General features: G+C 36.1%; 2 protein-coding genes across 4 annotated transcripts in view; both read right to left on the reverse strand.

Moving 5' to 3' along the window:
• NPC1 (NPC intracellular cholesterol transporter 1) overlaps positions 1-3,735 on the reverse strand; it is a 36,235-nt gene extending 32,500 nt beyond the window's left edge. Inside the window, exon 1 of the mRNA XM_026699294.2 lies at positions 3,384-3,735. Within this exon, the coding sequence (XP_026555079.1) occupies positions 3,384-3,479 (96 nt within the window). The 5' untranslated portion in view covers positions 3,480-3,735. The remainder of the gene's footprint in view (positions 1-3,383) is intronic.
• Positions 3,736-11,954: 8,219 nt separating this feature from the next.
• ANKRD29 (ankyrin repeat domain 29) overlaps positions 11,955-21,732 on the reverse strand; it is a 31,948-nt gene continuing 22,170 nt past the window's right edge. For all 3 annotated transcript variants that reach the window (XM_026699293.2, XM_087931169.1, XM_087931170.1), the window contains 4 exons: positions 19,383-19,481; positions 18,347-18,442; positions 16,436-16,534; positions 11,955-13,242 (listed from right to left, as the gene is read on the reverse strand). In XM_026699293.2, coding sequence (XP_026555078.1) covers positions 13,159-13,242; positions 16,436-16,534; positions 18,347-18,442; positions 19,383-19,481 — 378 coding nt within the window. In that variant the 3' untranslated portion in view covers positions 11,955-13,158. The remainder of the gene's footprint in view (positions 13,243-16,435; positions 16,535-18,346; positions 18,443-19,382; positions 19,482-21,732) is intronic.

Consider the following 21,732-nt stretch of genomic DNA (forward strand, 5'->3'; position numbering starts at 1 on the left):
AAGTATATGAGTCTAGTGTTGTACAACATGTCCCAATAAAAGTAGTGCAAGTTTATATATGAAGACAAGCAGCATGGACGTGCATCAGTTCCTCCCAAGTTTAAAGAACCATGATAATTCTGATGATAGTAAGAAATTATGCATGCAAAATAGTTAAAAATCAAAATGCAGATAGATAAAAGAAACAATGGAGATAGTACTCTTTAACAACAGTAAATGCTACCAGAATTTCCATCTCTACAACATATAGTTGTAAATGTTGATATCATGATGATATATGATAGCACTGCTTTGTGATGGCAATTCTACCAATTCCTAGTCAGTGTTGTTAAGTGAGGACCACAAGTGTCATTAAACAAGAAACTCGCATGATTGCGACTTCTGACTTTCTGCCATATTCCCAATTGACTTTAATTCTATGAAACCAGTAGAGGCGGCCATAAATCATGATTGCATAACCTCAGCATTCTACAATGGTCTGAAATCTGGGCTGGATGCCTAATGCTCAGATCATGATGCAGAATGTCAAGGACTGACTGTAACTACTACTTGTTCAAACAGTTACTGAACAAGGGCTAATTAAATAAGATCTATCTGTACGTCTTTTCTCAAGGCCATTGTATCAAAATTTACTACGCACAATTATCATCTTATTGCAACTGAGATGTTAAAAAGTAGGCCTAGGCTCTAAAATACGAGTCCCATGTATCTATTGAGCCATTTTCCCAAATGCACTGACTACAGAAAATTCCTTCACCCACTCTGCAGCTTGCATTACATGTACATTGGTGAAAATATTTTTAGTAATGTCCCTTTACAAAGAAATCCCACAAAATAGTTCATATAAAAAGCAGAAGAGGTAGGTGGAGAAAACTGTGCAGAACAAGGTACCTTTGATTCAAAACAATACTAGTTTGCTCGCTGAAAATAATGGCCAAATATCCATTGAGTCCATACAATCATGAATATACCTCTCATATGCACTACTCTTTCAGTAAAGGGAATTTTCCATTAAATATTGCCAGTTCCATAAAAGCATTTAGTTACTGTCCGTTCCAGTTGTTCCTCCTTTTCCTCTCCATGTAGAAAATCTGTTTTACTCCTATACAGATTACAAGCATAGTTTGTAATAGAAGAACTCCTAGAAATCAACTTTACTCATGTGGATTACCTCTTAGAAATGAACCACATAAAGAACTTTAAAGTTTCACCCAGCATGGAACTAATGATGAGAAAAAAAACTGCATCTTTAACTGTAACATCTATACTCCAGCTTGAAGTCCATAAACTGGGTTGAAACAGTCCTCTCATTCTTAATCATTTTGAATTCATTATGGATACATAACAGGAAAGGATCCTTTATAACTAAATTTTATCATCACTGAAATAATTTGCTTTTTATTGGAAATTTTCCTCTTAAAGCATAACTTCATATCCTTTCCTTACCTTGCATGCCCCATCTTCCTTAATACTGGGATGAGCTAAGTAATCTGCAGACATATGCTAATAACCAACTTCTGGAAATTAATCACTGATTGACCAAATGAATTCATTAATGTACTAAATTTGAGGAAGATTAAAAAGGCAAAATTAAACATATTCCAAATCACTCCAACAGAATAGTCCACTGCTATCTTCCAGCAGGTGAACATTTCTTCCAGAAGCAGGAAAATAGGAGAACGCGCTTACCTACACAGAGTACCTTCATTATCGGCCCATATAATTCTGAAGTATAACAAAAGGGAAAAGATTATGGATTATGCCTGTAACAAATTGTAAAGGCTTATGTTAAATTTATGTTCCTTTTCTGAAGACTGTGTAATCTGAGGGAAATAAGCAGTTAAATATGGAATATAAATAAATCAAATTTTTGAAGAAAAAATATCTGTAAATATTTGGCTCTGCAACCGAACAAGACAGACACAGACTTCAATGGATAATTAGAACTGCAGAAAAAAAAAGTTGCTATCAACCTGCCTTCCACTGAGGCCCTTTATCCTGCACAAGTCAAAAAGAGGATTGTGAAAATATCTACAGTCCCCTCACATCCTGGACATAAATTGTTTCAACTTCTACTCTCAAAACTGCACTATAGGGCACTGCACACCAGAACAAACTAGACACAAGGACAGTTTTTCCCTGAATGCCATCACTCTGCTAAACAACTAATTCCCACAACACTGTCAACTTATTTACTAAGACAATATTACTATTATTCCTCTCTTCCTTCCTAATTCCTATCTCTTCCCACTTATGACTATAAACCGTGTTGCTTGTATCTTTACAATTTGCAGTTTTGTTTCCTAGTAAGATTTGATTGCTTAGTAACCTATGAATATCACTAAGTGTTGTATCTTATGATTCTTGATTAATGTATTTTTCCCCTTTATGTACACTGAGAGCATATGCACCAAAGACAAATTCCTTGTGTGTCCAATCACACTTGGCCAATAAATAATTCTGTTCTACTCTACTCTATTGTCACTTTTAAAAAGTCAACTGTCAATGGTAAACAGTCTCTGCTATATAAGCCAAGTTAAAGCTGCTATGTATATTATGCCATGTACACTGCTGAATTATGTAATCAATTACAATGATAAGCTGCTATTCCAATAAGCCACAAATCGCTAGTTTCAATTGCTTTCTAACTCAATATAACTGCTAATTTCCACATCTATAGCATCTCACATCCTGTTTTGCAGATCACTACAACCAGCCATAATTAAAACTCTCATAAAACAGCATCCCCCCTTTTTAACCCTATCCCTCGGAATCAAGCTAGCAGCATTTGTTTTTGATTCAGTTCCTTAATCCCCAAGTTATTTTTATCTGACCAATTTCCGCTTCTGTGCCATTGCCGAGACAACAATTCTTAAAGCCAGAACCATCATCAAGAATTGCCACTCCGAAAAGGATTCCTCAAACCAAATGCTCTATATAGGCGTTCACCCGGGAATGGGCGCGACTCCAATAAGCTGGGGAGTTGAACAAGTCTTGTTCAATTCATATTGGAGCAAACACTTAAGACGTTTGGAATATTCTCAGCCATTAAGAGCCAGGCCTTTTGCCAAAGCCTGCTTTATAAAGGACCAGGAGTCATAGCTGCAGGCATGTCCACCTCACCCACTTGCCTCCCCAGTAGATGGGGTCATTCCTTCTCCCGCCCAACAGGGTCGGTGCAGAATGAGGGTTTTTTTTTTGGGGGGGGGGGGTCCAATCCAGCATGGGGCACAGGCTTCACCCCCGCTTAAAACAAGCCCAAGCCACTTTTGCCCTCCTTCCGTCAGGTTCCAAAGATTATTCCCGGACCCGCACCTGCACCCGTCTCCAGATTGGCCCTTTCTCTCGCAACCCTCCGCTCGCTTGCTCGCCCGCATACTTACCCCGCTGGGCAGAAGGGCCAGTAGAAAGACGAGAGAGACTGCCAGGCCGCCGAGCTTCCCACAGCTGTGACCCCGTCGCGTAAACTGATCGCGCATCTCCGAAGAAACTCCTGCAGTCCCCACCTCACTCGCTTTTGCCGGCAGCTTTACGAATCCCCGGCGAGGCTATGCCGATTAGTCGGAAGGAAGTGTGGCTGAGAAGCCGGAAGAAGCGTCCCCTCGCCTCTGGGTTTTCTACGTGGAGGCGTTGCTGGTCGTAAGGAAAGCCTCCTGAGGGAGGCACCGAGACGACTTTTCCCCTCCTCTCCGGAGTGGAAGCTGGCAGCCGGGGGCGGTCGGCTCCGCCTTCCTCAGAGAGTCGCCCGGCCTTGCCTCGTGAGGTGACGCTTTCTGGTTATCACGCCACCGGCACGCGCTGCCCTTCGTCCCTGCCCACAAACACGCCCAGTTCTTCGGGCACTCTTTAGTGTTCGGTTTGCCGAGCTCAGTCCTGTGGGTGTAGCTGCTCAAAAGTAAGTCCGACGGACTTCTGGCTGCTTAGGTTAGAATACAATGAATGAGCTGGAAGGGATCTTGGAGGTCTTCTAGTCGAGCAGGAGAACCTATACCAGGATTGCACCTTCGCTTCGCAGCCGGTTACTTGAATTTGACGGGTCGTGGTATTTCCCCTCCCCCGTGCATAATTGAATTCTAAATGGCATTTGCTCAAATGTTTATTTTTTTGCCTTTTTTCCTCTCTCTCAGAAGGCACTTCCCTTGTATTTTAAGTCTTGTTAGGGTTGCTATAAAAATACGCTGAAATGGAAAGCCACAATACCAAGTGGCAGTGATACGTATTTCCGTTCAAAATATAAAATCAGTAAATATCAAGTATTTTCATTAACTCGGCAGCCAGGAAATATGCTGCCTCCTTAGTACTTGGTGGAGCAGCCAGGAAGGCCTTGCAAAAAGGTATTCAAATACCCAAGTACTTGTGTATCTGCAATGATCAAAACTGCAAGCCATGGGTTCCCTGTGGCACTAGTGGTATGGAAGTGAGTTAGACTGATGTGGAAAACATTTTTCAACTTTGAGGTTGGAAAAACTCCGGAGAATATCGTGCATGGCCAAGAAAATAATTCATTGGACCATCAAAGAGAGCAACTCACATTTTTCACTTGAATTTTCCACATTATCAGGGTTAAACCAGTCATTTCCATTAAAAAAATTAAAATATACAAAATAAATTGTGCGTGTGATTAAACTTCTCAAGGGGACAATTCTAAATTGGGATTGCCAGATGGCTCCCTTAAAAGTAATGTCTTTTAGTTTAGCAAAACTGAGTTGGAATCTAAGTTTCATGTTATGGTAGCAATTTGAGTGAATTACATGAAAACAAGCAAAGCTTTGTAAGATTTTCAGGGAGAAGCAATTGTTGTGAAAGCTTGTTTGTCATGTGATGTGTCTAGTCAGCAGACCCATATGTATCTAGCTCATCTAAATTCAGTCACAAGTCTTTTAACAAGTGGTAGATTTGTTCTAAAAAGCCTTGGTTAAAAAGTACCATTTCTTGACATGGTTGCATATTTTTATATACTGTTAGTTTTCTTTGTTGTACAGAGATGCATGTACAGCATTTGTATGTACATTTTAACATTTCATAAGCAAAATTAAATAAAAATATGTAATATTTACAATATGGCGTTTGATCAAGCCTGAAGGTTCATATTAATATTTGAATATTCTAAGTTATATAGTTCCACACATATATTTGTAATCTACAGGCAAATCCCACAATCACTTGGAATTCTACAGAGAAATAACTTCATATAAAAGTAGCTGCATCTGAAGCTTTTTATTATTTGCTTCAGTAGTTTGCTTTATTTGCTTCCTCACAAAAAAACATTTGTGAGGAAAAGTATATTTTTAATATGAAGGATTCATTTTGGTTAAACCTACAGGTAGTTTCTATATACAGTATTTTCCAAAAGTTTTGGTAAACTCTAGTTCTGGCTTGCAAAAATTCTGACAATTCCTAGATGGCTCCAAAGAGTTAATGTTTTCTTTTTCTTTAAGTTTGTATTAACATTCATATGAGATTTTTAACAAAAGACAAAGCTTCTATCTTGTGCATATTTTTATAGAAGTTGAATTCAGTTAGTTTCAGTGCAGAGTTTTTTCTAGATAAGTATGCATGTGGCTCAAACTGCACATTCCTGTTCTTAATAGATTTTAGGCAGCCCCATTTTATGATAGAGTTTATCAGATGTGTGACAGATTTTACTGGGGTTGCAGAGCAGATGAAATTTTGTCTAATATGTAGTTTGTGTACATACTGCTGACGTATAGTGGCACGATTAGTGTTGTAATTGTTAGTATTGGATAACAGAAGTTTCTAATCTGAATCTGTCATCTGACTCAGAATGAATAAACAGGATTCAGTACTTATGGCAACCAAAGGTATTTTGCAATTTTCAGAGGCATTTGCTGATAGATACATGAATTGCTCAGAGGAAAATCGTTATTTCACATATAGTCATTAGTTGTCAAGAATATAAATAAAATAAATAATACTTAAAACTTCAGGGCTATAGCAAACCTATAGACTTTCCACTCCAATCCATTAACAAGATTCCCAAATCTTCTGTTTTGAAATATTCAATAGACTAGAATAGGTTTACAATATTTTGATATAGATAATTGTAGCTGTGAGACTATTGAAAACTTGCATGAACCAGAATGTTACAGACATTGTGAAAATCTTTTTTTCTTGTTTTGTTGAAAAAACTTATATGTCAATTTTGTACTATTTTCATGATTTATAACTCTGTTCTCCAGTCTAGTCTTCTACATGTATATTGGTTGAGAGTAATATCCATGCCGTGAGGGTACCAATTTGGAGAAGATTGATTTATGTGGTACATCTTAATTTTTTATTTCCTAGAAATAGCAGTATAACATTTGCACCATTTACATTTAAAAATTAGTAATATCTTTAAAATATCTCCAAAATATACATAAAACAAAATATTTTAAAATTATCATTACCATTTTTTCCTTCAAGTAAAATGAGACTGATGAGATTCTGACATGATGAAAATTCCACAGAGAAATTAGTTGTAAGAAAACTTCATCAACTATAAAGTGAATTCACCTGCCAATGTTGGGTACAATCATTTAGACCATAATATCAAATGCAAAAACTTGATTGAATGCACTATAACTTCTGAAGTCTGCATAGTGCAATATAATAGTTTTACTTATAAGATGGAGGGAATTTGGATAAGTGATTTTGGTTCGATAAATGCAAGAGATTAAGGCAGGAGAACAAAACTGCTGGAAGTTATTACCAGTATATACAAACTTAGCATGTTTTAGAGATCATCAAAATAATCTTATGATTTGTTTAATTAAATTTCAACAGGGAACTTCTTTCCTTTGTTGCAAAGGCACAGCTATAGTATAGTATTAGCTATATTTTTTCTTACGGTTCATAGGGGCCCTTCGCTGTACCTTGAACAAGCATGTGAACATTTTATTACAATCTAAGATTGGATAACAAAAATTAACACATGCAATTAGAGAATAAAGGGAAATCTTGTTAATTAAATAGATATAAGTAGTCCTCACATAACCACTCATTCAGTGACCATCCAAACTTAAGTAGTGCCAAACAAATGGTAGTTATGACTAGTTCTTTCAGTACCTCCACAGGCACATAATTGCAGTCCAGGTGCTTGGCAAATGATCTGGAGTTGACTGTTAAAGCATCCCCACAATACACAATCACAATTCTGATCTTTCCTGCCCGGTTCCCATAAGCAAAGTCAATGGGGAAGCCAATAAGTAATTGGAAGATTCAATTATATGAGTTCCTTGCTTAAGGATTTGCAATGATTTGCTCAACAGTGGCAACTAGAGAGTGCTGGGATTGCCATTGCTAAGTGATGTGGCCATGTAACATTGTGCTTTACAACTGTATTGCTTAGCAAGGAAAATTCTGCTCCCAGTTACTAGTTGTTAAGCACAGATTACAATCTACTAATACTAACAGGTCTAAATATAGCAAGCCTTGTGACTTGGGCATAGAATTTAGCAAATATATAGTGATTTCAGAATACTTCTCTGTTAGGAGAAATTCTGAATACCATTGGTTAGAATAGTCAAGCAGTCTTATTTGTTCAAGGTTAGATTAGTTGAGAGCATAATTTCTTGTAAAATCTTCACCTCAGAAAGACCAATTCTAAAGTTTCAATTTCTTCAGAGACACTGGAGCATGATCTCTGCAAAAAGGGTATCTGTTAATACACAGTTGATACATCCATAAATGCAGAGGAAAAGGTACTGTACTGTATTCTGGAAAAGGCTTAGTGACATTGGGAATAGGATAACAGTTTCTATGATTCATTGCAAGGTTGTATAACCTGGGGACAGATGCAAGGTTATTCTGCAACAGATTTAATGTGGGTACTACACGTGCAAGTGCTTTCCCTAATTTCCCTTGAAGCAATTTATGGTATATATTTTGCAATCCACAAGAGCAAAGAGTGGAATATAGCAGACTATGGCATTTATGTGCTGCTAGATGACCTTCCAATATATCCATCTGCCTGCAATTTTAAAGGAGAGGCCAAATATTTTCTTTCAAGCAAATCTGTTTATAATTAGTTGTGCTGGGACACTGCAGCAGATAACAACCAGGATATTGTAGTTAAGTATTTGTGAATAGATATGTCAGCTTGTGGTTTAAAAAGGCAACCTGAAGTGTTTCTCGCTGGGCAGCAAACATACAACAATTATTTCTTGACCATAACACTAATCCTATTGAAGTCTTTTGCAAACTGAAATCCTGAGGTAGAATTTTACTTAAATAATATGGTACAAGGAAAAAGGACTCACTATCTTAAATCAGAAAATATCAATATAGGTTGTCCTTGACTTACAACAGTTCATTTAGTGACCATTCAAAGTTAGTGTCCCTGAAAAAACTGATGATCATTTTTTGCACTATTGTAGCATCCCCACGGTCACATGATTTACTATTCAGATGCTTGGTAACTGACTCATATTATGGCGGCCGCAGTGTCCTAAGGTCATGTGATCAATTTTTGCAATCTTCTGACAAAGTAAATGGCGAAGCCAGTTTCAGTGAACAACCGTGTTACTAATTTAACAACTGCATTGATCCACTTAACAAATGTGACAAGAAAAGTCGTAAAATGGTGCAAAACTTGCTTAACAAATTTCTCATTTAATATAAATTTTGGGCTCAATTGCGGTCATAAGTTGAGGGCTATCTGTGTGCCCTCATATTTTGTGTCCCTTTTAAAAACATACTTTTATAATAAATAGGATGATTGCATGCTACAAACCACTAGCATCATTATTATAGTAATGTCTTTGGGATCTGTAAGTGTTTCACTGGGATGGTGGGTGTATCTGGAAAATATTTTGTCTTCTGGTTAAAATATTGGTATGGGGTGAGGTATCAGCAGGCCAAGTAGAAAATATAGTGGAAGTCTTGATATGGTATCGGGAATCATGAGGGGTTTAATAGAAATAGATTTAGGTTCAGTTTGCAACATATTCCCCTGAGGGCATTGCTGGCACCCTCTTAACCTCTTCAATGCATGCAGGTAAGAGGCAGGAGGTGACACAAATTCAGAGGTTTCTTTCCCCTCACCCCATCCCCCTCGCAGGCCAGGCCTATGCCACGATCTCCCACATCTCCCACACGTATGAGTCCATCCACCACCAGTATCACACTGTTGCCCCACCTTCCAGCCATCTGGTCTTCAGCACGTGGCTCGTCAGCACAGAGTAGAGGTTGCCTGCTGTGCTGAACCGTGCATGCCCACCCCCGTCACTCTTCCCGGCAGCACTCTCTGCTTGGACTCTGGGTTTGTGACTGGCATTCCTTAACTGGGACCGGGATGACTTCACCTCGCCCGTGGGAGCACCAAGTAGCAGCTTTCAGCTCCTTTCTCCACACGCCAAGTCTTACCACGGGGAAAGAGAGCAGCTGGGGTATAAGTGTAGCTGCTTGGTTAGTTCGTAATCGCCCTACTTGGAGAAGGAGGTGCTGGAGGAGGCAGTAGTGAAGAAGCAAGCCAGGTGTTAAACCCGGGGTTGGGGGGAGGCTTCCAGGTGGAGGGAGGCTTCCAGCCCAGCCCTCCTTCCCTCCCCCAACTCCAGGCAGCCACACCTGGAAAAGGAGGGAGAGGTTTCCTCTGACTTGGGGGAGATATGAAAGGAGAAATGATATGACAGGAGACCAGATTTGGGGAAGGGGTCTCTGCTTTTCTTATATATTTTTTTGTTATAATTAAACAAATATATACACACACACACACACACACACACACACACACACATAAATACATAAACATCTATATATATATATATATATATATATATATATATATATATATATATATATATATATAAAATTTTAAATAGTACATTTATACTTAATATAAAATATAAATTTATATTAAATATATTATCTTTTTTAAAAAATTCATATTACTGGTCCTCCAGATTTAAAAGTATGAGTTTGGTGGTCCCTGAGGTCCAAAAGGTTGGCGACCCCTGCTTTAGATAGCAGTACTTAATTCGCTCACAACACAGTCATCTATGTATTTACTCAGAAGAAAGTGTTCCACATAGGATCGTTTGGAAAATATTCTCATTATGCTGAGTAGGGCCCGTGATATTTGCCCCAAAAATCTACCCTTGAACTTTGCCATGTTTATCTAGCACAGCAATTTAATAGATGAGAACACTTAAATAGTATATTACAATGTATAAGTAATATTCTAAGTTGAGCCAAATGGTTTTGGAAAATTAAATCAAATAAATTATAAAAAAGATTACTGTTTAATATACAGGTGGATGTAAAATTGTCATGTATTAGGAACTATGTTACTAATATAGTTTGCTTTATTTTAGGAGTAGACAATATAAAAATATGTATGGAAATGGCTTATGTCTGATAGGATACATACTTATGAGTAGACCCACTGAAATAAATGGAATTTAAAATCACTCAAAATTACTTCAATGTAGTAATTGTGAAAATTAAATTTCTTATTTGCTTTTTCATCTGAATTATTACAACCGCAATAATTGGCAATCCAAAGTTATACTTGTACTACAGTGGTGGGATTCAAAAATTTTTACTACTGGTTCTGTAGGTATGGCTTAGTGGGCGTGGTAGGGGAAGGATACTGTAAAATCTCCAGTCAGAGGTGGTATTTGCTGGTTCTCCAAACTACTCAAAATTTCTGCTACCTGGTCAGAATCTGCTGAATACTACCTCTGCTGTAATAGTAAGAAATTCTGAGTGACAAAGGTTGACAAAGGAAAGACAAAGAAGGAAAAGCCTCACCTTGCAAAGAAATGATAGCTGCAAAATTGACTTGTTTGTTATTACTGATGAATAGTGACTGAAAAAGTAGGCAAGGAGGCTGTCAGACATATATTCTGGTTAGGAAAAAAGATTGCTCGTTTGAGTTTCATGATTGTGTGTCAGAAATATTCCGGTTTTCATGTGGAAGATATCCTGGAATTTTTCATATTTGTAGGAAAAAGATGAACTATGTGTGAATAACAATGAAATGAATCTCAACAATATTCAATACTATCAGAAACAGAACAGCTTGTGAGCTTATTTCTGAGGAAATACATGAAGAGGCTACAAAACACAAAGTTAAAAATGTTAACCTTTTAAAAAAAATATTAAGTTAAAATGTTGGTGCAAAGTGGAAATATGGCAGAACTTGCCAATGCATGTATGTATTGAGGAATGAGAAGAAACTATACAAAGAAAGGTCTACACTATGTAGAGATGTTTAGATATTGCTAATATTATTGTACTATATATATCTTAACCAAAGAAATTGGAATTATCATTTCTCAAATCAGGACATGTTTACCTGAATATTTTAATGGAGACTATTATGGACATACCATTAACACGCTTCTTTTCTGTTTTAAGAATCTTGGCGAAGTATGTTACAGTATCTTCCCTATTTAAATTAATTTGGAATATGATGCTTTTATTTTGTGAATAATTTATTTTTCTCGTTTTTCTTCTCTGGACATTTAAACTAACACTAACATAATAACTTTATTTTCTATTTATTTTCTATCCAATTATAACTATATTATATATTATATCCAATTATAACTATATTATATTATATTAAATAACTTTGTCATTTAATGCTTAATGCCAAAAAAGAATACAAAGATGGTAGGCATAACAAAATAACTGAAATAAAAATGACAAATCCATATAATATAGTTTTAATTGGATAGAAAATAAATAGAAAATAAAGTTATTACGTTAGTGTTAGTTTAAATGTCCAGAGAAGGAAAACGAGAAAAATATTCACAAAATAAAAGCATCACACTCCAAATTAATTTAAATAGGGAAGATACTATAACATACTTGGCCAAGATTCTTGAAACAGAAAAGAAGCATGTTAATGGTATGTCCATAATAGTCTCCATTAAAATATTCAGGTAAACATGTCCTGATATGAGAAATGATAATTACACAGAACTGCCTAAATGAAAGTAACTATATTTAATCCTTATTTCACATCTTTATTGACCTGCTACCAATGTACATTCAGCAGATTTTCAAAAACTATTCGGCATCCATTAAATCTGTTGTAATGCATAAAATGGGACAAAATGCAATCAGTAAATTTTGCTTTTCCTAGATGTAAAAAACATGAATTTACATTGTAATTCATAAAAGAAAAATATTATGAGTGATGATTTTACACATGCCTAATGGAAAAAATACGCAAAATCAAAATTACATACATAATAGGAAATCTGCATAGAAGTCTCTGAGGTTAACGATAATAAATTATACAAAAGAAAATTCAGTATTATGTTTGTATCGCTGTGTAAGTCTGTTTCTCTTTGCATGTGTTTGTGTGTGTGTGTGTGATGAATTTACATTGTAATTCATAAAAGAAAAATATTATGAGTGATAATTTTACACTTGCCTAATGGAAAAAATACACAAAATCAAAATTACATACATAATAGGAAATCTGCATAGAAGTCTCTGAGGTTAACGATAATAAATGATATAAAAGAAAATTCAGTATTATGTGTGTTTGTATCGCTATGTAAGTCTGTTTCTCTTTGTGTGTGTGTGTGTGTGTGTGTAAAATGAAAGTAGTCTAATTACTGCAAAGAAGCCAGACACATAGGATGTTAACCTATTGAGAGGCACTTACGTATCTCAACATCTAAAATAGCCTACAGAAAACAAGCCTATGCAATATTTTTAAAAAATGGTTAGAACAATTAGGATAATATGTGACCTGCAAGATATTAAATAAGTGTAACTCCTAGCACCCCTCATAATTTTCATCTGGTTGTTGTGAGTTGTAGTTCAGCAACAGTAGGAGAGGTATGTTTTCCATAACTGCATTACTATTTACTACACTATTGCACACAAATTAGGAAATTTACTTCAAGGATACAGGAAAAGGAAGGAGTCTTTTTCTAGTAGAATAAGACCTGCTTTTCAGGAAAAACGTGCAACGTGGAACCAGTCTTCCGTACTCCAAAGCCAGCAACTAAAAGCTGGTGACCATAGCAGATTAACAGATCTTAACTCTACCATTCCATGAAGGACCCGACTTCATTCACAGAGTAGGAGACAGGAAATACTTGAATCTCAACATGTTTTCACTTCTAAACCTTGAGACCTCTCAATAGGTAATATGGACAGAATTCATCAGCTCTCTCAAGATGTCAAGGGATATTAACTCCTCCTGTGTTTTCCTCTAGATTGCAGGAGACGTAGAATACGCTCATTTTTTGTCAGATCTGAAGGCAATTCATTTTTCTGAAACAAGAAACAAATCAGTGAAAACCAGAAAAAGGATGATCACTGTTTAGCTTTGATATCCAAGTTTAAGACATAAATCAACAGGATTATTTGCATTCAATTATAGATCACCGGCAGAGGTGGCATCCAGTTCTGGAGAACCGGTAGTGGAAATTTTGAGTAGTTTGGAGAACTGGCAAATGCCACCTCTGACTGGCCCCACCCCCTCTATTTTCTGCCTCCCAGATCCCAGCTGATCGGCTTGATCTTCTTTTGTTGCCCTGCACAGGAGAACGGAACTAGAAAGCAGGCTAGTGGGGTGGGGAGGGAATGGGGATATTACAGTATCCTTCCCCTGGAGTGGGGGTGGGAATAGAGATTTTACAGTACCCTTCCCCTGCCACGCTCTCCAAGCCACACCCACAGAACCGGTAGTAAACATTTTTGAATCCCTCCATTGATTACAGGTAATCCTTGACCTGGAGCTTGCCCATTATGGCTGCAAGTAGTAACAACCATTAAGTGAAACAGCCTGCCTTAACTACTACTACCCCTTCTCTCCTGATGCCCCCATTAAAAGAACACACAGTTCATTAAGCAAAAATGGGGTCCTGGGAGGCTTGCCACCCAGCGGTTCGGTAAAGGAAGCAAACAAGCAGCAAAAAGTGTTGCAAAGTTAGAAACGAGAAGCCTGTGTGCTTGGTTGAAGCCACGCTTGTGGGCTGGATCTCTGACCTGATCAGCTGGCTGTCAGGAGACTGCAAACCTCTCCTTGAACTTGGCTAGGTTTGGGGGAAGCCAGCCACCTGCATGCAAAGTTGATAGCTTTAAGACAAGCTTCTGCAAACCTTTTCCTTGCTTAACCCTCTCCCACACTTAGAAATCCACATTTATTTAATAAAGTAAACAAAAAAAGATGGGGACAAACTTGTTGAGATCTCAAATCTCTCTCTCTCCCTCTCCCCACCTCCCACTTAAGATGTTGAAACCACACTTTGTTTTTGCCCTGCAAACCTTTAGAAAGCTCTTTGCTACCTGTATGACTCCCTTTAGGACAGGGGTGGGATTCAAATTTTTTAACAACTGGTTCTGTGGGTATGGCTTAGGTGGTGGGCGTGGCTTGGTGGTCATATTATTGGCTGGGTGTGGCCAACTCTGTATCACTCACATAGAGGCACACATCTCCTCACCTGGCCTCTCATGACTCTGGGGATGTTGCACATAAGTGTGAAAAATGGTCATAAGTCACTTTTTTCAGTGCCATTGTAATTTTGAATGGTCACTCCACACAAGCAAAGTACCAGCAAAGGAGGGGAAAATAACTCCAGAGAAGCTCCAGAGACAGGAAGTCTCATCCTGCCAAGAATGTAATAAGGGTTAACAGGCAGTTTCTGTAAGGAACACCAGAATGTTTCCTTCCTGCCTTCCTTACAGGATTAGGCCAGTAATTTCTTCTAACAACTGGTTCTCCGAACTGCTTAGAATGTTAACAACCGGTTCTAGCGAACAGGTGCGAACTGGTGGAATCCCATCCCTGCTTTAGAACCCAGCTTCTGCCACAGCTGTTTGCTGCACATCTGAGCTTTAGCCAATTTTTCTTTTGAGCTGAACTTTTTCTTCAGCTCCTCAATGCAAAAAAGCTGCAGAAAGATTTTCTTTGCTTGTTTTCTTCCTTTGCTCTTCAGCCAGGCAGTGACTTATCAAGATAAGTCACAGATTTGGTCATTCTCTTTCTCGCAGCCAGTAAATTTAGCAAATGAGGTGATTCAAGTGGATCAAAGTTAGATGACATACATAGGAATGGACAGATTATGTTTTAATTCCCCAGACCTCTCAGCCTTTGGTAAAAATGACCATAATTACCTAGCTGGAATTGTAGTAATGGGTATGAAGTCAAAATGACTTCAATACTTTTTTAGAAGAAATAATCCAGAACATATATTAAAACCATTTTTGTTTTCAATGGCAATTGATCTTTAAAGTGCTTCAGTGTTTTATCATGCTTTTTAGAATTTACATAAGCTTCTGAAGGCAATTATAATGTGGAATAAATTTCAGCAAAATAGCATGTAGGTCAGTTTCATGCTTACTGAACTAATCCAGGGAGGCTGAATTTGGGAATAGAAAGAAAAGTTGGGAATAGAAGGAAAATTTGATTTTAGCATGGATGGGATAGCAGCTATAAGGCTATATGATAAGATAAAGATACTACCGGTAGGAAAAGACTAGGTATGTGATTAACTTTGGATTAGTAAGATCTCCCCATTTAATATGTCTATTGCTTATTTTATCTGTAAACAGAACCTCCACCGCAAGTAGTACAAAATGTTGAAACAGTAATTGAAAACCTGTTCTATATTTGGTGGTCTTTAAGATATGAAAGTCTGTGAAAATTGTACTGATAGAAATAATACTATAATGAATGCAAATAATTATTCCCCAAAGTTCTGCTGCCCTCTAATGGATAACTCTGTTTTGTTCTCCAACTGAACTTAATTAAACAGAATAAAATAAGAGTTGGAAAGGTCTGTGGAAATCATCTAGTTCTAATCCAATTCCCTGCTCAAACAGGAGGCCCTTTACCCGTGATAGCGAACCTACCCAGAGCCCTCTCTCTGGGCACGCAAGCTGTTGTCCCAGGTCAGCTTTGCTGCACCTACACTGGCCAGCTGGTTTTGAGTCTCTGCCATGCATGCATGGGGCACACGCATAGGGCACAAACATAGTGTGGGACGCACGCATGGGGCACACACACAGGGTCAGGTGCATGCATGGGGTTGCGGATTCATGTGCAGGGATGGGTCACACACAGATGTTGCATTTTGGGGATGCACACACACTTTGAGCACTTGATGCCAAAAAGGTTAGCCTTCAGGTGCTTTAGAGAACAGGCTGACTCCCTCTTCTTTGTGACAGCCCCTTAGATATTGGAACACTGCTATCATACACTGCTATCATCCTAGTTCTTCCTTTCATTAAACTAGACATACCCAATTCCTGCAATCGTTTTTCATGTTCTAGCCTCCAGTTCCCTAATCATCTTAGTTGCTCTTCTCTGCACTTTTTCTAGAGTCTCAACGTTATTTTTATCCTTCCTAGACAAAATGCTTTAAATCATATACAAATTTTCAGAATGTTTTCCTTAAAAATTTAAAATACTGTACTCAATTGTTTTACAGTTGAAAATGTGTAGTAAGAGTAAAGTATGTACCTTGTTTCTAAGTATTGGATCTGCTCCTGCTTCTAAGAGTAATGCTACTGCTCTAATATTGCCACCAAGAACTGCTTCATGAAGGGCAGATGTCCCATTCTAGAAAATACAGAAAAAGTAGAAATACATCCATGTATTACAACTGCTGAATAACAACTGAGTTTTTAAAATCAGAATAAGAACAAAGCACAACAAAGCTTTAACATCTAAGCTTTGACAGCTACATCATGAATTGATTTTACAACATTTGAAGACATACCATAAACATGGTACAAATTCTATAATAGCAGTATGAATAAAGTGAACATGAATAATCTTCTGTATTTGGCCCATTGAAAGTATAGTAAGCATTTGATGCATTTAGGTGAGGTTTAGGTGAGGTTTGCACAAGCAAAAAGTTTTTTTTTTCATTGACAAGTTTAAACAGAAAAAGATACCATTTTGATGGGACAAATTGGAAGGAATGCTCTTCACATTAACATGACAAAGGTTCAGGCTAAATTCAGTACACAAAGCAATAAGTTTTTTAGAAAAAAAGAGGGTTTTTTAAAAATGCAAATACAAATGACAGAGGGCCCTAAACAAAAACCAGTACAAAAACTGAGGAAGCCACCATATTAGGCACTACATATATTGACTTTTCTAAGCTTTTGGAATAAATAAATATAGATTATAAATTATTTCATCAGGAACCCAAAAGAGAACTTGATTATTTTGTATATAAAGCTCCCACCTTCAACCAGAACTGATATTGACTATGATTGTGGCAGAAAGGTAGATGTGAAAATTATTTTGCATGGGACTAAAACTTCGTTAATGGTAATTTGTTCTGCAAATTATGATGAAATAACATTTTACAAAGGACTTAAGGATAAGTGATAGAATTACCATATAAAAATTTAATGGGAAACTGGATTGGAATAATTGGATCATAAAAAGATTTAATGTAGATAAGGACATTTGAAATTGAACAGCAGCAGATGGGGTTTGCAGTTGAATTGCATACAAATGATGAACACCTAATTACTAAAATGTATAAACTTTTGTTGAAATTTGAAAGGGAAGAACGTGAAACAGTATATGACAACATGGGTAAGAACTTTGGCCATAATATATTAATGTAACAGCAGAAAAATATCTGATTAAAAGAACTGAATTTTACATTGTTATAAATTACAAGAGAATTTTATAAAAATTGATAATACAGGATTCCAACAAAAATTATCTAGAATGTTTAAAGTTATTTCAAATTTGTATGTAGACAACACAAGGGACCATTATTTTCATGGCTGATAAATTTGTAAAAAAAAGTTCTAATATACACAATAATAAAAAGATTTTAAAAATTAACATTCAACTGAAACCAAAACTTTTTTTGCTGGGATTAATGGATAATTAGAACAGAGTCATTGAAGAGAAAATAGAAATACTTTGAAATATCCAAAATGGAGGAATGGTTGGTGAACATAATGAAAGAAACAGAGATGACAAAATTAACTTGTTTGCTTACAGAAAGAGCAACTATTGCATTTGTTAGTGACTGGAAACTCCATACGAACTGTTTGCTGAAATATGGGGGATGGGAAGTGATTTTTGGATTTGGTGAGTGGAAAGGGTAGATTATGGAAGGAAGATATAATTTAAGGAGAGGGAAAATATAAACACATTTATAACTACTATTAAGATTGGAAGCCACTTTTTGATAACTTTTTTATTTTCTATTTCTTCAATTATTCTTTCTTTACTCTTATTATTTTCAACCTAAAATTGTACTGTTTTAAAAGAAATCTCTTTACATAAATTATAAATACCCACACTCACACATATATGTAAGAAATTATAATTGGATTCTACAATAAGTCACAAATTACAGTACTGAGCATTCCGAAGATTTTGTCCATCAAAACTTGCCTTCAGAATGCCAAGTGCAGGGGAGAATTTAAGTAATTCCTCTATAACATCATTATATCCTTTGGTTGCAGCTTTAAGTAAAGCAGTTGTGCCATCCTTCAACAGAAACAGGAAAAGAAGAAATTGTAGATTATTGCACAAAGGTTCATTTTTATTTTTCATTTTTTCATTTCTGTCTTTTGAATTTATGCAGAAGTATTTTTCCCATTCTTTAGTGGGATGGGTATTATTTCCTTCATAAATAATAAAAATTCTTAATTTATATAAAAATATAAACAGTTTATGTAACTATTTTGAACCACCATAACATGATTCAAGGATGACATCAAAAAAGAAGAGATGTAAATCTGACATCTATTTTGTTAACAAGTATATTGTAGGCATTTTCTACTTTTTATAACCTAATGAAGGATTCTAATTAACTTTAAAACAAACATATAATTGTAATTTTTGGCTAGTTTTAATAAAAATTACTGGGCAACAATATACCCTCTTGTAATGTGTAGTACTGCAGTTATCTTAACCTCCCTTATACTCTTTCATAATTTTTAAAATTAACTTTCATTGTAATCTTTCATCTTTTCCCCAATAAGCAGAAATCATGAATAACTAAATCAAATCTGATTCCTTCCCTTTTTATTTATAATGTTAAATACAATATGAGGGAAGAATTAAAAGATGATTTTTGAAACGTTAAGAAAAATTCAATAACTGAGCCTTATGGGCCATTTGTAAGATATATATTTGTAAGATAAGCTAATAAATATATTTACATGCATACTTAAAATGTAAATGAATTCCACAGCCATAGGAGAGCTATTTTTTTTTGAGAATATGGTTCCTTTAGTTCTGATTGTGCAGCCACAATTGAACTTTTGAAGTACTCTGAGGGCAGCTTCTAATGTGCCAAGCAACACTGAGATACTTGAGAAAGTATTCTAGCCAGAATAGACACCCGAATTACCATAAATAAACCTTACTACAGAATCATTCTTTCTTCCAATATAAAGTCTAGAAAACTAAAGTGCTTGCTTACAAGCCTTGCAGCATCTCGATCTGCTCCTCGGAGCAGCATCACTCGCACTACATCGCTATGTCCCATCTGAGAGGCTATCCACAATGGAGCTGTTCCATCCTTGAGGAAAATTTAAAAATGGAATAGGATTACTCAAGTTGATTCAAGCAGTGCTAAAAATTTCTGGCAGTTTACAATGAGATTCTGGGGGGAGTTCAAGGACAAATGAACTTGAATATCCAAATGAAATCCTTTCTTTTGAAAGAAACAGTACTCAGGACAAGAGGAAATGCTAATATGGGTGTCTTCTACCTGAAAACAAAATTGCATGGTATAGAGAAAATATTTGTTGCCTATATGAAATAAGGGCACCACTCTGTATCATTGTATTTTTTTCTTTAAAAACTACTCAAGATAGATCCAGACTTATCATGTTAAGAGAAGAGGCAATGGAAGTAACACAGTACTTTTGACTATGAATCTTTTTAGATATTCCCATGAAAGTGCTATCTACCAGTCCTGGAGCCAATAGCAAACTATGCCAGCATAAACTGCTATCATCACTGCTGATCCTAGTCTGCCTCACTAAATAGGCCAATAAAGATCCTGTGCTTACTAATTTAATGTAGGCTAATTTAAGGAAAGCAATTCGTGAATTCTTCTTGCTTTGTTTTCCATCCCATCTATTCTCTCCTCGAAAACCATCCACAAATCATTCTTCTTAACACATGGTAGAATAGGGTTAGATACTGCAGCCGGACACTTGGAACAGCAAATTTATTAATCTATTAAGCAGCTCAGTTTCCTGCAATTCTCTTCCATGTCTCTAACTTCTCAAACTTTCTGAACACTAATCTAGTACTTTTCTGTCCAGCCGACCAGATCACACAGACGGGAAAGAGAGATTGTGATTTGTTTCAAAGATAATAAGGATTAACTAAGAGTATGTGAAATGAATAGAAATATAAGCTTAATCATTACAGGAATTAATTCCATTTTATATGATATCTAATGTCAACTAATGTATTACCACACATAAAAAGAAATGGGAAACTTTCAACTCATTTATGATATATCACATGTTGGCAAATAAAGTAGGCCTATAATTAAGAAGCCAATTTCTAATTACTTCCAATAATTAGTATATATTATTTTGACATTTATTTATCAAGATATTAAGGATACAGAGATACCAGATTCCTATATAGGATATCTGACTGCACAGAGATGTAAACAAAGAAAAAAACCCAAATCATAATGAGAACAAATAAAGGTTTATACACATGTACCTTACCTTATTCAGGGGCTCCTTGTTTAATGACATGTTCAGTGACTTTGAACTTAAAATGGGTTGAATGAATGATAGTTAGAGTCATTGTACTTATGGCCGCTGCAGAGTAGCCACATGATCATGATTTGCTTGCTTTCTTGCTGGCCACTCACAAGCAAAGTCTTGCTGGCAGGAAGTTAGAAGTCACGGTCATGTGAAGTTTTCACTTAACAAAGTACTCAGTCCTTGTTTATTGATGGCAACCAGGGCTGCTGGAACTGCCATCACCAAATGGCATGGTTACATGATTTTATGGCTTATGACCATGTTGTTTAACAACAGTTTCCAGTCCCAATTAGCAGTGTTAAATGAGGACTGCATATAATAGATTCATATACTTGGAAAGGAAGCATTTAAGACTAGAAAGTGGGATTAGTCATATGAATACATTATTTATTTACACTGAGATATGTCTATGCTGCTTTGCTTATGTATATTATATTTGATATTTATTAGTAATGTAATAAAATCTATATAAGCAATTACATAATATTGCATGATTATATATTTTATTCAATAGATGGCACTATACTATACTATATGTATGTAAATATATCAATTTTTTTGCTGTATTCTGTTTTGATGGAATGAAACAGTAACATTATTTAGATTCTTTGAATTGGTATGCATTCTCTAACCTTTTAGTGACACATATCTCCTTTGCTGTTTGGAAGAAATGGATTCTAGTTAATAAAAGATTGATAGTTCAAAGAAGAATATCTGAGCAGCTATGCAAGATAATCTAGACATGAAGCACAACCAGGAGAACTAGTTCAATCTTTATTGTAAGCTTACATTGAAGTATTTCTCCTCTCTTTTCATTTAAACTCTGTCCAATTGTATTATTATCAGAGACCCCAACCTACAACATCACCGAAGAACTGACAAAAAAGCTTGGACACCTCAGAGAGGGAAATAAATAATCCATCAACTCCCCAATACAGTGCCTCCAAATAATCAAAGACCTGAAAATAGTTGAAGATGAAATCATTTTCTCATTTGATATGATATCACTCTTTACATACATAGACCCAGAATTAA

This window comes from Pseudonaja textilis, chromosome 3 (genome assembly GCF_049901715.1).
Source record: "Pseudonaja textilis isolate UNSWEBS1 chromosome 3, rPseTex1.2, whole genome shotgun sequence".
NCBI classification, from domain to species: domain Eukaryota; kingdom Metazoa; phylum Chordata; class Lepidosauria; order Squamata; family Elapidae; genus Pseudonaja; species Pseudonaja textilis.